The sequence below is a fragment of the Drosophila mojavensis genome, unplaced genomic scaffold, assembly GCF_018153725.1.
Source record: "Drosophila mojavensis isolate 15081-1352.22 unplaced genomic scaffold, ASM1815372v1 contig_136, whole genome shotgun sequence".
NCBI classification, from domain to species: domain Eukaryota; kingdom Metazoa; phylum Arthropoda; class Insecta; order Diptera; family Drosophilidae; genus Drosophila; species Drosophila mojavensis.
Window position 1 is genome coordinate 14,812,587 of NW_025318667.1, and position 16,027 is coordinate 14,828,613.

The following is a 16,027-nucleotide window of genomic DNA, read 5'->3' on the forward strand; positions in this document are numbered from 1 at the left end:
GTTATATATTCATGATTTATCGTCAATTTTCCCCCTATTCTCTCGCTCTCTCTCTCTCTATCTCTCTCTCTGTATTTCTCTCTATCTGGATCTCGCTCTATCCCTCTTTCAAGCTCCCCCTCTTGTCTATTTGTTGCTACTTGCTACTGTTTTTGCAAATTTTCTCATTGATTTATTGTAGGTTTTTTCTAATATTACTTTTCCTTTGCTTTGCTACATTTGAACTTCCCATTGCCACACTCCGCTGCACTGCTAGAAATGCAGTCCGTCCATCCGTCAATTGCGTTGTTGCTTAGCTTACTTCTTGACCATCTTCATGAGCATGTCGGTGGATAGGGATTTGGGACGCTCGATGGGCAGGCCAAGAGCACGATCCCAAACAAGGGAGGCGAGCACGCCCAACGCACGCGAAACGCCGAAGAGCACAGTGTAGTAGTTCATCTCCTTCATGCCGTAGTATTGCAGCAGGACACCCGAATGAGCATCAACATTGGGCCAGGGGTTCTTGACCTTTCCGGTCTCAGTTAGAATTGGGGGCACCACCTTGTAGATCTTGGACACCAGCTGGAACAGCTCGTCTTCGGGCAGATGCTTCAATGCAAACTCCCGTTGGCAAGTGTAACGTGGATCAGTCTTGCGCAGCACAGCATGACCATATCCAGGCACAACCTAATTGAAAGAGATATCAGTTAGTTAACCCACATCAGGTAATGGATAAATCTATCCAGTGTGCCCACCTGTCCAGACTTGAGGGTCTTCCAGATGTAATCCTTAAGCTGCTCCTCCGACGGATTGTTACCCGCCTCCTTCTGCAGCTTACGCAGCCAGATGAGTACCTCCTGGTTGGCAAGTCCGTGCAATGGACCCGCCAGACCATTCATACCGGCAGCAAATGACAAGTAGGGATCGCTCAGAGCTGAACCAACCAGATGCACCGTGTGGGCAGACACATTGCCACCCTCGTGGTCGCTGTGGATGGTCAGATAGAGACGCATCAGCTCGGTGAATTCGGGGCTGTCATAGCCGAGCATTTTCACAAAGTTGGCCGACCAATCCAGACTGGAGTCAATGGCACGGGAGCCCTTGCCGCCGCGATAGGTGTTGCAGTAGATAGTTGCAGCCACCACTGGGAGTTTGGCAATCAGATCCATGCTGTCCTCGTAGGCATATTCCCAGTACTTGCTCTTGTGCACACCATCGGAGTAGGCCTTGGCGAACTTGCTGTCGTGGTTGAGGGCCACAACGGCGGCAGACAACTGGGACATGGGATGCAGGGTCGTTGGCATATTGTTCAGCATGTTGACAACATGCTGGGGCAGTGCAGCGCGATCAGCCCATTCGCAGGACAGTTGCTGGACCTGGGCCTTGGTTGGCACCTCGCCGGTCATCAGCAGCCAGAACAGGCCCTCGGGCAGTGGCTCGCAGCCGCCTTCGGCGGCAGGCAGTACCTTCTGGCATTCGGGAATGGACAGACCACGGAAGCGAATACCCTCATCGGCGTCCAGCACAGAGGTCTCGGTAACCAGAGCCTTGATGCCGCGCATGCCACCGTACATCATATCGATGGTTGTCTCGCCAGTTTTGGTGGATCCATGCTGCTTCCTGAAGGCTTTCACACGCTCCTGTTCCTGCGGAATCTTACAGGCCAAAACCTCGCGCAGGCTGGCGCCATCAGAAGCGATTTGACGCACATAGCCACTAATAACTGGCACTTTCTGCAACATAGAGAATAAAACAATAAATAAACATCTGTGTAAACAAATAATAAACGAATACCAAACAGTAAAAGTAAATATCAGTGCAGTCAGTATTTTATATCCAGTTAGCTTTCTTTTATAGATATTTTTCGCGCCAAAGTGCCAGCACTGTTGTTTCGATCACATTAAAGGGAAAGGACAATATGCTGCACCTCAAGGCCACTTAATGGGGTTTATCGATAACGATTGCCACATCTGTCATTGAGCTGCACTTCAGCAGGCAATTTGAGCGTAAAATTACGCGGAACATCAATGCGATTGATAAGGTGCGCCAATTCCCAAACAAAACAGACACAAAAACACACACCTATGTATGCACACACACACACACACTTTGATGCACACATGAGACAATCCACGTCTGTTGATAAGCAAAGAAAAGCGACGATTGCAGCAATAGCATCAGCCGCAATCCGTCCATTCTCAGTCCCATGACTCAGCATCGATCAGACATTGCCCTAGTGGCTGCATTTGCTTATTATTGTTGTTTTTGGTATTGATATTGTTATTGTTATTGTTGTAGTGTAATTGACTACGAAGAATACGCAAAAACACAAAAACCGAAATACATACATACATATATGTATGTACATGTACATACATACACATGTAATTCGACAAAAGCGCGCCACTCGCAAAGTTCAGCTCAGGTTTAACTGTTAGTTAAGCCTCAATTCCGGTTATAACTAGTTTCTGATAATAGTTTTTTTTGTTGTATTTCAGATCAGCCCATCGCGAGACACACTTTAAATGACAGCGAAATTCCTAGTCGACGGCATTTGTTGCTGTTGCCACGCGTGGCGTTTGCTCAGACAAAACGAAATGGAAATGAAAACGGAATCCAAGCTCAAGCGCAAAGTGCAATTTTATTTGATTGACAGCACAGTTCGCTGTCTCCCGCTCGCGGTTTCCCTTTGCACCTCCTCCTTTCTTGCGCTTTATCGGCTCGTCAGCTTTTATTTTTGTTGTTTTTTTTTTTATTGTTTTCTTTTTTTTTTTTTTTTGCGGCTAGTGGGTCAGCAAATTTAATCAACCAAGTGAACTTGTGGCGCCGCCAAGCGGAGGACTTTTGCAAATTGGATTGCATGCCTGCTACATGCACGATCGCTAAGTGTATGCATGTGTGTGTGTGTGAGTGCTCGCCTTCTCTTATGTATTATATTGATTTGTTTGTGCGCAAACACACACACACACACAAACCGGTTTGCTGGACCGGCCCCAAAAACGCGATTTCATTGATAAAATTGAATTATAATTTACGTGAACGCCTTGCATTGATTATCAAATACTATGAGATGGCCTGTCAATCAGCTGACTGCTACGTCACCCATTACTATAATGGCAAGAGGCAAGTTATGCACATTCAATTTCAATTTCAGCCTTTGCGTGCAACAAAGTGATTGCATTTAATTTGTATAAATGAATGTATGTATATGTATGTATATAAAATAGCCCATATACGATTATACAATAATCATTGCAAATTGACGTTCCAACGAGTATCCTTAATATCTGCAATTGTAATTTGATATCAATCGATTAAGCTGTGTTAAATAATCGAGTGACCACATTGTATGGAAATCCAATACTCATTACGGTTAATAAAGGGTGAGAAAGGGCGTTAGACGAGCAGATATTGCAATTTGAGACACTTGAAGCTGCAAATAACCAAACGCCGTTTTGCCAGGTGCACAAACCGCAACATTGTCGACTTGAATGCTGCTGCCATTCAAACAGGTGCTAATTGAGCTGTCGTAGATTGGTTCCTATTTGATTCGGGCTCATGCTAATTATGCGCTAAGAGTTCGAATAACAAACACGCGCAAATGCCGAGAGCAAAGTGTGAACAATAGAAAGCGTCAGATAGAGAGAGAGAGAGCGCGAAAGAGGCTTGCATAACAGTGAGATTACTAAGCGCCACACATGATGCGTCACACACATACATACATATGCGCTGCTTTTTGCGGAATAGTGTTGCATAACGTGTGGGGGCTGGAGCACGCACAATCGCACGACCACTCGCCCGCCCGCTCTAGCGGTTTGATTCGATTTCTTGTTTGTTGGCTTTGTTATCTTATCGCTGGGCCACTACCTTCTTATAAATATGTATACATGATTATTTGTTGCCGTTCTTTTCTATCATTGTATTTGCTTTGTCTTTTGCTCTATTTGCTGTTTTTCTTTGCGCAAATTTCAGTTGTATGCATACCCATGTGAAAAAGTCATGAACATAATCAGATTAGTTTCACGGGCGGTGGCCGGCCTTCTGGGTCGAGGGGGCGCTACGGGGCAGGCAGGGGGTGCGCGAGTGCTGCTGATAAGCGCTTCAAATTTTGAAGGTCCCCGCAACGGTCTCGCACGCGTTTAACTTTATCGCTCACATTCTCTATAGATTCCATACATCGACTATATATTTTATATGCTGTTTGTACATATATGGTCAAATGGTCAGCAAGGAAATCTTGGTCGCGTGTTAGCTTTCTTGTCGGCCCCAGCTTAGAGATTAGAGGTCTGCTGATCCCCGCAATCGGCGACAATGTATTGCATAAGCGAGCGTTCGTTTCCTCGGATAGCACTTTGTTAATATTATTTCTGTTCTTATTAATTAATCTACGCTGCAATTACGACGACAGCTTAATTAAATACAGACAGATCCATAAACAATACGAACGTTTTTTTTTTTTTTTTTTTTTTTAATAATAATTTTTTACAATCATCATCAGAGTCAAACGTTTGACGCGCGCAACCTTCACAATTTACAATTCTATGTGAGCCGCTCTCTCGCATCGCCATAATACCAAATACTAACGGCATCTCGACTCATTTTGGCATCAAGGCAAGCCAGATAAGCGAGTTGGCACAAATGCAACTTGCAGTTCGAGTCAAGTGACCGTGACTTGGCGTTAAATGGTTTAACCATGCTAACAGCACGCCTAATAAATTGCCTCTTCTCTTCAAACTATTCAGGCAAGAGGAGATTCGCTCTATGCTTTCCCTCTTCCTCTCTCTCTCTCTCTCTTTCTCTCTCTCTCCCTCTCTCTCTCTCTTTCTCTCTCTCATTCTGCCGCTTGCTCCCTCTCCCTATCTGGTTTCCGTGGATTTTCGCTATCGTTTCTCATTCGCGTGACGATTTCAATTGCCCAATTCCGTAATTGACTAATACTAGCTAACCGATAAAAGTTACGTTTTCAAGTTCATCTCTTCTTTCTTTTATTCTACTATTTACAATATTATCTTACGGTTCGGAGCCTAATCGCTATAATTAAGGTCTTGTGTCTACTGCTATTTGCATTTCCTCTTTATTATCGCGAACAAAACAACAAAAATACAAATGAAAAATAAAAGAAAAAAAAAAACATATTCGTTCCGAAAGTAAACAGTTAGCAACGTTACGGAGCAGAGTGCATGACGTAACCAGACGTTCGGTTCAGATCGGTTCGCTGGGATTTCTGTCTGTGTTGATTACATGCGCGTTAATCAGAAACTCTGATGAGCGGGAGAACATACTGAGTCAGCATTAGTCGCAGAGCACAATTACCAGATGGTGGAAGGGGAACTACGTTCCGTAAACTTTTCTGTCAATGTTAACAATTGATGTCAACATGAGCAACAAGTTGTAAATATATATATATGTATATATATATACATATATATCTATATATGTATGTTTTTAATGTTTCACTTTACACGCTCTCTTGACAAACATCCATATAGATATCAGAGCTTGATTATCAACCTTAAGTCATCATCAATCAAAAGAGCAAAGCTCTAATTAGAGCTACACTGATTGATGGAGTCAAGTATCTTCCTCTAGCTCTGATTAGATATTTGCAATTGTTCCCATTGAGTCTCTCATTAGTAAGCCGAAAGCTATGCAAATATGTGAGCCCACTGTTATGGGGGGTATCGCATTGCACTCTATAAATATTATGCCGTATAAATTCATTTATCGTTGAACCTAATCAAATTAACACTTTTTCGTTCACCGTTCAACGTTTTCCGTTTTTTTGCTTTTGTTTTCCCTTGCCATTCTATTAGGCGCCTGTATGTTTGTATACTTATATATTATTTTTACAATCAGCTCACGAACATCGATCGCATTATTTCTGTTGGTTGCGTGTGTTCCGATTTCGATCTCGATCATGTGCCCCCACACAAATTTGTCATGCTTATCAGTTAAGCTCCATGGGATGGGGCAGCATTAGTGGCATTCGCGGAATGATTGTAAATGTAAATATAACGCAATGCAATACCAAAATGAGAGTGCAATTTCAGTGTCTCGCACCGATCCGCCCAGCCCCGCCCCCCTACTACGACAGATTACATCACATGACCAAAAAATCTTGACGTGTTTCTCCCTATCACAGTTATCACTGCCAACAATTTGATTACCGTATAAACTTTCCACGACGCCACACATTGTTATCTGCTGAAGCCCGAGCATAAAACTTAAAATATCTCGGGAATTTTTGCAACTTTGAAACCGCAAAATGAATGAAGAAAAAATAAATAGAAAAAGTGCAGGTGGGCCGTATGCCTCTCCAAAAATTGAAGCCACTTGAGATTGGATTGGCACGGGCATTGAAAGATTAGACGACGACGACCATAAATCAAACAATTTAATTTCTGTACACAGTGAAATGTGCAAATCTACAGAGCACAGTGCATAATACGAATGATATTTTGTGCCTCATCCGCTTGGGACCTCAGCAGTTTGGGAAATTTGAATTCCCTTTTGTTTTTTTTTTTTGCATACTATGTATGTGAACTTGATTTCGAATTCGAATTTGAGTTCGAATGCCAATTCAAATTGGGTACAAATGAATGACATTCTTATTATGCAATCGTGGGATCAGCTGTTCAGAGCAGAAAGCTCAACCTTTGCTTGCCACCCGCACAAGCACATGCATACACACATATTTACACTCACATTGACACACGCACATAAGGCACTTGCCAAAAGGGCAGAAACGCTACGCTAAACGACAAACTTTTACGTAAGCGCTGGCCGCGTATCGTGACGTATTAGCGTCTGGGCGATAAAAAATTTCGCGTGTTTGTTATTAAGTTGGCCGGACGTCAAATGTTGCCGCTTTTGCTGCTGCTGCTGCGGCAGCTAAAAGGCCTTGCGTGTCATGTTGTAGTCGTCGTTGTGTTGTTTTTGAACAACAGAAAAATATGTATATTTAGTTTGAATTTTGCAAATCGAAAGTATTTCACTTCAAATTTTTAACCGGAAGAGGACAATGCAAATAGCTCTCGCCCTAAGAATCGTTTACCTATTTACATACTTATGTATTTATAGTAACTACAACAACAAATTGAGCAACAGCCACAGCAGTGTGAAGGACGTTTGCAGTTGGTGCGCGTTTTTTGGCGCCACGCCAATTTCACAACGCGAAAAAGCGGCAAATCTCATAGCAAAAGAACTGGGCGCATACATAACATTTAGAAAGCGCAAAATAGATTATTTAACTTTTTACGTATTACGCATCGAATTCTTGTTTGCGTCACATTCAATCGCTCATTATCTCACTGCCACCCGCTCTCTTGCTCGCTCGCGTTCTGTCTCTTCCTCTTTCTCTCTCTCTCTCTCTCTCTCTTGCACGCACTCTACCCAACATCGAAAACACCCCAAAGCAAAGCACCAACAATAAAGCTGCAAAGGAGGCTCGTCCTTTTAGCCTATTGTGTGGGTATGTGTGTGTTTGTGGCTGTCGGTTTGTGGGCGTGCCAGGGGCCGTGTATTGATTTTTCAGTTACAAAAAAGACAAAAAAACTTTTGCCAAGTTTTGTGTACTGATTTTTCGACATTACATAACCCGCACATACTCACAGTACGTACGTACGTGTATATACATGTGTGTGTGCGTATATACGATTGTAGTGCACATACGTGGCGATTAATTTTATTATTTTGCTCATGTTCTTTTGCAGTTTTCGGAGATGGGCGGATGGTTACGCTCTTTGTTTAAAGGTCATTCGGCGGACAATCTTTTTGGCGCAACACAATAACGGAAAATGCAGACAAAAAGTCATTTGGCAACAGAAACAACGCATCTCCTATGCAAAAGAAATCAAGCAACAACATCGGCAGCAGCAGCAGTAACAACAACAACAACAACAACACGTGACGCGCTTTGGAACTAAAGAGAGACATAGCAACAGCGCGAGCGAAATATAAAATGAGCAGCTACCTGTACGCAGTGTTGTCGCCAGGGGCAGTTTCTAGCTATTAAATAGCCAAAATATTCTGATATAGGAAGCTTGTTGACGTAAGACTAAACAGTTTCAGCATTCGAAATATAGTAATAATTACAAACAAATAATGCTCTGTCATTGCTAATAATAGTAATGTCGTCTTTTACAAAAAGATTATATAAAGTATCTAAATATACAATATATTTTTATCTAAATAAACTAGTTATGCTTCAAATCAATAAAAAAAAAATAATAATAATTAAACACATGATATACTAGTTTCTCTTTCTCATAAATCAATATTCTAATATGAAGCTTCAGTTATTTCGTTACAAATAGCTTTTTCTAGCTGTTTTCAGCAAATTGATTTGTAGATTTAGCTTTTGAAAATCTGACAACACTGCCTGTGCAGCTGCTGATGAGAGCCGCTCTTTGAGAGAGCGTCGTTGCTGTCGCTGTTATTTTTGTTGCTGTAACATTACAAGACGAAGGCCAGAGACGCCGCGTGGTTTTAAGCCAAATTCGAAAACGAAAGAGACACGTTTATGGAAATTATACAACGACAAAAATAAGGCTTAATACATGAGTGACACAACGGGCAACGATGCCCCTGGTAAACCGGGCACCATCAGATGAAGAAGTTCATTAAACTCAGAATGCGCTGTTCGCTGAGACTGCGACTGCGTCTGCGTTTGGTGAGAGTTTTATTTATAAAGAAGATTCGCGCTTCGCTATTTTAGCCAAGTGAAAATTCTGCTCGGTTATGTAATCACTACTGCCGGAAAATTAGCACATAGCAAAAATACTTGGCTATGCTGAACTAAATTTACAACTGCTAATATATTTTACTGTGGCCCGCTAGATTAGAAGCTTTGCGAGTCAACCAAATGCGATCAACAATCATTTTTTCCGCCGAATAGTTTTTTTGTTATATATATATATTTTTTTTATAATCACAAGCACATGGCTGAATTTTTGGCGTGTCGCTTCTTTTGCCAACAACAACGCGTGGACACACACACACACTTACACAGAGCCGAACAAGCGCGTACTTAGAGAACGTGTTGTATATATATGTGTGTGTGGATGTATGCGTGCGGCGTTGCTGGCAAGCCACGCTTGGAGTGTGAGGATCCTTTGGCTACCGCCACAACAGCGAAGCGTGCGAATCGTTTGGCATTTCACAGTTACAGTTATAACATGGTCAAGGCGTAAGATTGGGTCGTGGGTGGGTCAGGGTTGTGAAAAACTCACCTGTGCGTCGACAAGTTTACGTGCAGAAATGCGAACGATCGACATGATTGATTCTAATTTGGCTGCTTACTTAATTTGAGAAGTTGACTCAAACGCTGTGTTCTTTTTTAAACACTAACACGCACAAACACAGAAAAAAATTGCTTTCCCCCAGTGAAGAATTTGGAAATGTTCTTTTTCTTGTAGCGTTTATACGGCGAGCGAAAAAAGTTTCCTACTCTCCCTTCCTATACGGCAGCTGCGCGGCAACTGAATGTTAAAATATTATTCGAATTCGAATGGTTGGTTGGCTTTCAATTGCATACAGTCGATTGTAGTCGTTGTTGTTGTGTCCAATATCGATAATTTTTATTGCTCGTGCAGATCGTCATAAGAGATAAGCTAATTGATGTATTAAGATTATATGTATACTATATTGTAATGCGTACTAACACAATATGTGAGGATCATTACATTTATAAGAATTATTTGTTTATTTCGTTGAACAAGCATGATATTTGTATTATCGATAAATGCAATACCAATGAAATGCTGAGCCACCAACACAAAACACAGCTGATATAATTTGCGTATTTCTTGGTGCCCGCGCAATGTTTAAATTGTTTATTTTTTCTTTACCAATTATTCTTCTACGTCAAGATTTATTTGCCTACCTCATTTTGTACAGGTAGAACATCAAACGCTTCCTGTTCAAGTCCAAGTTGAGCGCATTGAGGCGTTGGGGGAAAAATAGACTTCTTAATGAAGCGATGCTGGTGCAGGAATAATGAGCACTTTTGGAATGTAAGCAGTTTACGCAAATATGCCATATTTATAACAACACTATTTTTATTTTATAATCACACAAATTTGAAATTAAAATAAATGTATAATATTTTTGTGGCTCAAGTTGAAATGAAACTGACAGCTGTCAGAGATGCCAGCACTTTTAATTATTGTTTCAGTATTTAGTGCTTTGACATTTTATAGTGAATTATACGTTCAAACTAGGAAATTGGTAATAATTAATGCACAAATACATGTTATTGTACTACTTGGCCATTTGGCAAATTTGAGAATTCCTTTATATCAATACATTCAGTGGTGTATTTGGTAATTTTTTGTTTTGGTATTTTAATAGCAATCAGCTGTGGTCACATTACGCTGCATGTTATGCAAAAGGCGTCGTGAAATTTTGACTGGCAGATTTCCTATTTTATTAACAAATTACTAAAGCGTAAGTCGAAATAGATATGCACTCATAGAGGGAAAATGTTATCAGAACGCATCCATGTACATTGCAGCAGCCAACATGGCGACGGCCGTGCCGCATGTGCCCCCAAAACAGGACCTTCCACCACCCGGTGGATACAAGAAGATTCCCTTTGCTCGCGTGCCACCCAAGAGCTATTTCACTGGTGAGTTCAATCTAAGATTTATGCATACGTAGACATCTATATTTATACTTTTGCAGGCTTTACCATGATTGGAGCCTATGTGGCCGTCACCACAGTGGGTCTGGGCATCTATTATTTGACAGCCAAAAAAGTCAAGCGCGACGAAATCGAAATGCGCTCGGCTCAGAATGTCATTTTCCCAATATTGATTGCGGAGCGCGATCGTGAATTTCTGCGTCAGCTGCGTCGCAATCGCGACGAGGAGGCTGAACTCATGAAGAACGTGCCCGGCTGGGAGGTAAATTGCGACTATTGAATTCTAGCCAAAATGATGGCAACTAAAATTTGATTCTCTTTTGTTTTTGGCAGGTGGGCACCTGGTATGGTGAGCCCGTGTTCAAGACACTGCCAGAGGACACACTAGTCACGCCCATATTCAAGGAGTTCTATGCCCATTCTGATTGGAAATCTTATGCTAAACGTGCCCATCTGAAGCTCTGGTCGTAAGCGAATGTGGAAGAGGAGGAGGAGCAGGAGACTGGGAGTAGCAGCTACTGCTGCTGCCGCTCCTACCTCCTGTCGTCAGTTTAAATTAGTTAATGCACATTATATTAAAAAAAAAACAACAATTTTGTTTGTAGCTGCGGCGCCTCAGCGCACGTCTGAAATCAATAATACACCGAATGCGCTCTGCATTGGTTAATGTACAATAATTCTGAGTCAAGTCTTTTTGATCTTTTAGAAATTGAAATGCTGTATATGAATTTAGTCTGCTATTTATTCTGTTTCCGGAATATATATATATATTGAGATATATACACATATTTATTTCAGTTACATTTACACAATATGTTGTACACCCATTTCAAAAGTTTTCTTAGAGTTTAAATTTGCAAGCTCTACTTTTTCGATTAAGAAACGATATATATGTATATATATAATATATATATATATATGATCGTTGGGCTCTCTATGATGTTATTTTTCTTGAAATATCCTTGAAGTGAAGCAGTTTTGCATGAATTTTCGTTCGATGTTAATCAAAAAACAAATTGTTCACAGAAACAATATCTTACGATGCTATATATTGTGATATAGTATTACGATACTAAGACACATGAGCGGAATTATCGAATCGGATAGACAGTTGCTTTACATTATGACTCAATGATATTTTCGTGTGATTTTGTTTATATGTATGTATATAAAATGAAAAATATTACAAAGTCTGCAAGGATATATTAGAAGATTGTTTGTTGCTTTGTGTTTCGTGTTATCTCTTTCTTTTTTGTTTACGTTTTTTCGTGTTTGTTTTTTTTTTTTTTTTTTTTTTTTTTTTTTTTTTTTTTAGCAGATTCTCTATGGAGTTGTTTAATCAGTGAAGATCCATATAGAGAACGTAAAAACATGGAACGTAGTCATGCTGTCTATATATAGCTAATATGCCTCGACACTCCCTCCGTAACAAATTCTTATAAATATTATTACATAGTTTAAAAAAAATATGTTTATATATATATAATTATATATAAAGTTAGATTTTACTGCTCGTCGACGTATCTATATAGGTGTTTATGCATATATTTATTTATATGTGTATTTTGGCCCCAGCTAGCCAAGAATGAAAATAGTATGTGTGTGTGTGTGTGTATGTAAAGGTATATGTATGTAAGGTATGCGTCTGTGTAAAGGTATTTCAAGAATGAAAATAGTATGTGTGCATGTGTGTGTGTATGCAAAGGTATATGTATGTGAGGTATACGTCTGTGTAAAGGTATGCGTGGGTGTGTGTGTTTGGAAAGGTGTGTGTGTGTTTGGAAAGGTGTGTGTGTGTGTTTGGAAAGGTGTGTGTGTGTTTGGAAAGGTGTGCGTGTGTGTGTGTAAAGGTGTGCGTGTTCAATTGCCAGCTGGAGACGCATTAGACTGCCTATAAGCTAGTATTTAACTATAACTCCTCCTTCCGTCGAAGTGTTAAAGAAAGAAATTGTGTGTGTGTGTGTTGTCTATTGGTGTGCATGATAAAAGATTTCAATTTCATTGGCCAGCCTCTAGGGCTGCTGCTGTTCCTACTGATCTTCAACACTTTCCTCCAGCTCTTCAAGGTCCTCCTGTTTAATTACAACGTAACGCATTGGCGGTGATATTAGCACATGTTCCTGCTGCAGCTCATCTTCGTCCACCTGCTCCTCCTGTTCCTCCACAAAATCACATTCGAGTGCTCTATCAGATCTTTTGCGCCGACGCCGCCAACTGCCATCACGTTGCTGCCACCTCTACTTCATGTCGCGGCGACGCTTGATGCTGCCATCGCAGGTGGGCAGATGACGCTGGAGGAAGCCCTCAAAGACGAACTTGCGGCCGCAACGCTCGCAACTGAACTCACGCTTCTCCTCCACCTGCTGCTTGTGCTGGCGCAATGCCTCGGCATTTGAGTATTTGTCGCGACAAGCGTCGCAGGCATAGCGGCGCTTCACCTGGCCCACATCGAACACGACGGTAAAGTTCTGTGAACAGAAGGAGCAGGTAAACTCCTTGACGACCACCTTCTTGCCGCCGTGCTGAGCGGCCAATGCCTCCGCCTCGGCCTCCAGCTTGTCCTGGTGCTTGTGCGAGTCCATGTGCGCATTGTATTTGGCCTCGTCGACGAACTTGCGATAGCAGCGGGTGCAGCGATGTGGCTGTTCGCCAGTGTGACGCATCATGTGCTCCTTGAGGTAAGCCACCGAGTTGAAGATCTTGCTGCACACCTTGCACTTGCGGTCCTCGGCAGAGACCTCGTTGCGCTGGCGCAAACAGGCGCGCATGTGTAGCTTCAAAGAGCCGGCGGCACTGTAGCAATTGCCACAATTGGGACAATAGAAAGTCTTATTGCGTGACTGCGAATCGGATTCAGGACTGTGATCGATGGTGCCCTCAAACACAATCGAGCCCATTTCATCCTCCTCCTCGTCCTGCTCATCGCCCTCTTCATGCTCCACGCCCACAATCTCGTCCTCATCGTGCTCGATGGCCTCCCCATCCTCATCTTCGTCATCTTCCTCTTCGTCGCCTATATTGGGCACAATGTGCAATATGGTGTGGGTGCCATCGCCCTGCTCAATAGTCTCCACCTCCTCTACGGTGCTGTTCTCCACCAGCTGCTGCAAGGTGACGGCATGCCCGTTCTCATCGATGATCACCTCCTGGGCATTGGCCAGCGCCTCGTGATCACGATCGCTAAGAGTCACCACAGCCGTTTCAGTGTCGTCATCCTCAGTAGTCGTATAGGCATATGTATACTGTGTTGTCTCTCCATTGCCATCTACGTCGTCAGTTTCATGTTGTATGATAACTGGCACAATTTCCTCCTTGGACGGTGCATCTGTCGGGCTGGACAGCGTAGTGTATTTAATACGCTTCGAGTTCATATCGCTGTGTATATATGTATATACTTATATATATACAATATGCTTGGATAAAATTATATATTTCTGTGTATTTAGTTAATTAAAGTTAATCGTCGCTCCGACTTCGTTGCAACAAACACAATTTGTTGTTTTCTCAATGCGGCGCGGCGTGGCGTACCTCTCCTCCAGCACACCAAATTTTTTTCTTTTTTCCTTTTTATTAGTGTGCGTGTGACAGTTGTAAGTTGCGTTTTGCAGGAAATTTTTTTCGCATGAATTGCGGTCTCCGGGTACTGCAAAATATTTGTAAACAATTCGCTAGTTGGTAAATTACTTTTGGCGCGTTCAAATTATACTTTTTTCTTACAATAGTCAACACTCTTTCGCGACTTTCTTGCCACCAAGTTTAATTCTTCCACTTCAATATCACAATTTTCGTCGATTGTGGCAACATCGTCTAACAATGGTCACACTGGCTCGAATGTTTCGTTGTTTTTGGTATATATCGCCACGACGTTAAGTTGACTGTAACACTGATTTCATGCATACGCTACGCATTGCGGTCTTACGTGCGACATTTGATCTTACGTAAGACATCTTACGTGACGGAAGTGTAATAAATGCCACCCATTCAATTGTAAAACAATAATATAACATTTTGCGAGTAATTCAAGGCTGACCAAATTATTCTTTTTACAATAATTGTCTTTAAGGCGTCTGAGCGTATTTCGATAATTTCCTTACGTATGCACACTTCAAAAGGTGGCAGCGCTGTGGACTGTCAAGCGTTCGCTATGCGCAGCGGTATCACAACTGTTGTCAAGACCACGGCGCCACCTTTTGAAATACAGCTGCGACAGGGCTCCTCCTCTGCACATTGTTTGTGAAGCAAAAGGATTTTTTTTTTTGGCATGTACAAATTAAATTTGAAACATGTGCCTTAAACTTGTACACTTAATCGGTGTTTCGCAAGAAATAAACAATTGCAAACAGAATAAATACATACATATGTACGTCTATTGTTTATAATATGTACCATTTATAATGTATGTACATATGTATGAATGTTTGCGGATACACGTGTGTGTCTATGTGTATGTGTGTATGCACTTGCTTGTTGTATGTATGTATTTATGTATGTATGTTCATTTATGATTAAACACATTTTTGTCACGTTGCCAAGCAATTCGAAGTTAAGCGCATTTCTGCGCCAATTGCAAAATGAATTAAACTATAAACGCTTGCCACTATTTATAAGTAATACAAATCAAATATGTACACAGAGATATATATGCATACATATGTACATATATGCACATATTTATAAATGCAAATTTATATATAGTTTTAGTGCACTTACGGTGCGAATATTTTGCAGACGCTTTGACATCCTCGATTCGGCTAATGCGCACAATTTAGAAAACCAAAAAAAAAAAAAAAGAAGCACACGAATTTTGAAAATTTTGTTAAATAGACGTATTAATATGTAATTGTCAAATAATAAAATAAACAAACACAAATGAACTAAGATGCCAACATATGTATATGTATGTATGTAATTCGTAAATGGATGTCACTAAAATCAATCCGATCTCAACATGCCTGGATTTTTCAATAAGCTCGAATCTTTCATTGTAATTTTCATTTTTTTTTTTTTTACACACACATTACATAAGAAATATTTCCATTATGTTTTGCCGATTTTTACAGCTGAATGCGAACCTTCATTTTAAGCCCCATTAAAAAATTTTCCACTGCCCCAACGATAAGTTTTTGCATTTACATATGTACATACAAACATATAAATATATATATGTACATATCTGCTTGAATATAAAAATGCAAAAAAAAAAAAAAAAAAAAAAAAACGGTTACTTAATTAGCTTGGAATCGCAAAACGTCATTTGCAGCTTTTTGCACGTTGCAGACTTTGGAGATAAGAGATGAGAGAGCATGAGAATGAAGGGGAAGTGGCAGCAGAGGAAGCAGGTGGAAAACAGTCGAACTGCGCACATCCAGATACCCTCAGGTGCCAGCACAAATACCCAACCGA

At 41.1% G+C, this 16,027-nt stretch overlaps 3 protein-coding genes and 1 long non-coding RNA gene across 6 annotated transcripts; 2 read left to right on the forward strand and 2 right to left on the reverse strand.

The window, feature by feature from the left end:
- Positions 1-147: 147 nt before the first annotated feature.
- Positions 148-15,379, reverse strand: LOC6583864 (probable citrate synthase, mitochondrial). Of its 3 annotated transcripts, none has more exons than XM_015161368.3 (3): positions 15,335-15,379; positions 738-1,715; positions 148-669 (listed from the first exon to the last, which is right to left on the reverse strand). In XM_015161368.3, exons 1-3 carry the CDS (start codon positions 15,362-15,364, stop codon positions 298-300), a joined length of 1,380 nt encoding a protein of 459 aa, XP_015016854.1. In that variant the 5' UTR covers positions 15,365-15,379; the 3' UTR covers positions 148-297. The 3 variants fall into 3 exon arrangements, with proteins under 3 accessions (XP_015016854.1, XP_015016855.1, XP_002009526.1); XM_015161369.3 differs by lacking the exon at positions 15,335-15,379 and adding an exon at positions 9,866-10,036; XM_002009490.4 differs by lacking the exon at positions 15,335-15,379 and adding an exon at positions 9,213-9,472.
- Positions 6,998-7,884, forward strand: LOC26528149. The gene is made up of 2 exons (XR_004364512.2): positions 6,998-7,594; positions 7,695-7,884. It is a non-coding gene; the product is annotated as an uncharacterized LOC26528149 (long non-coding RNA).
- On the forward strand, positions 10,333-11,301 carry LOC6583865 (NADH dehydrogenase [ubiquinone] 1 alpha subcomplex subunit 13). The gene is made up of 4 exons (XM_002009491.2): positions 10,333-10,428; positions 10,496-10,609; positions 10,666-10,886; positions 10,958-11,301. Exons 2-4 carry the CDS (start codon positions 10,504-10,506, stop codon positions 11,093-11,095), a joined length of 465 nt encoding a protein of 154 aa, XP_002009527.1. The 5' UTR covers positions 10,333-10,428; positions 10,496-10,503; the 3' UTR covers positions 11,096-11,301.
- On the reverse strand, positions 11,349-14,508 carry LOC6583866 (zinc finger protein 891). Its single transcript, XM_044007031.1, has 2 exons — positions 14,342-14,508; positions 11,349-14,267 (listed from the first exon to the last, which is right to left on the reverse strand). The coding sequence occupies exon 2, from the start codon at positions 13,993-13,995 to the stop codon at positions 12,862-12,864; it is 1,134 nt and encodes a 377-aa protein (XP_043862966.1). The 5' UTR covers positions 13,996-14,267; positions 14,342-14,508; the 3' UTR covers positions 11,349-12,861.
- Positions 15,380-16,027: the final 648 nt, after the last annotated feature.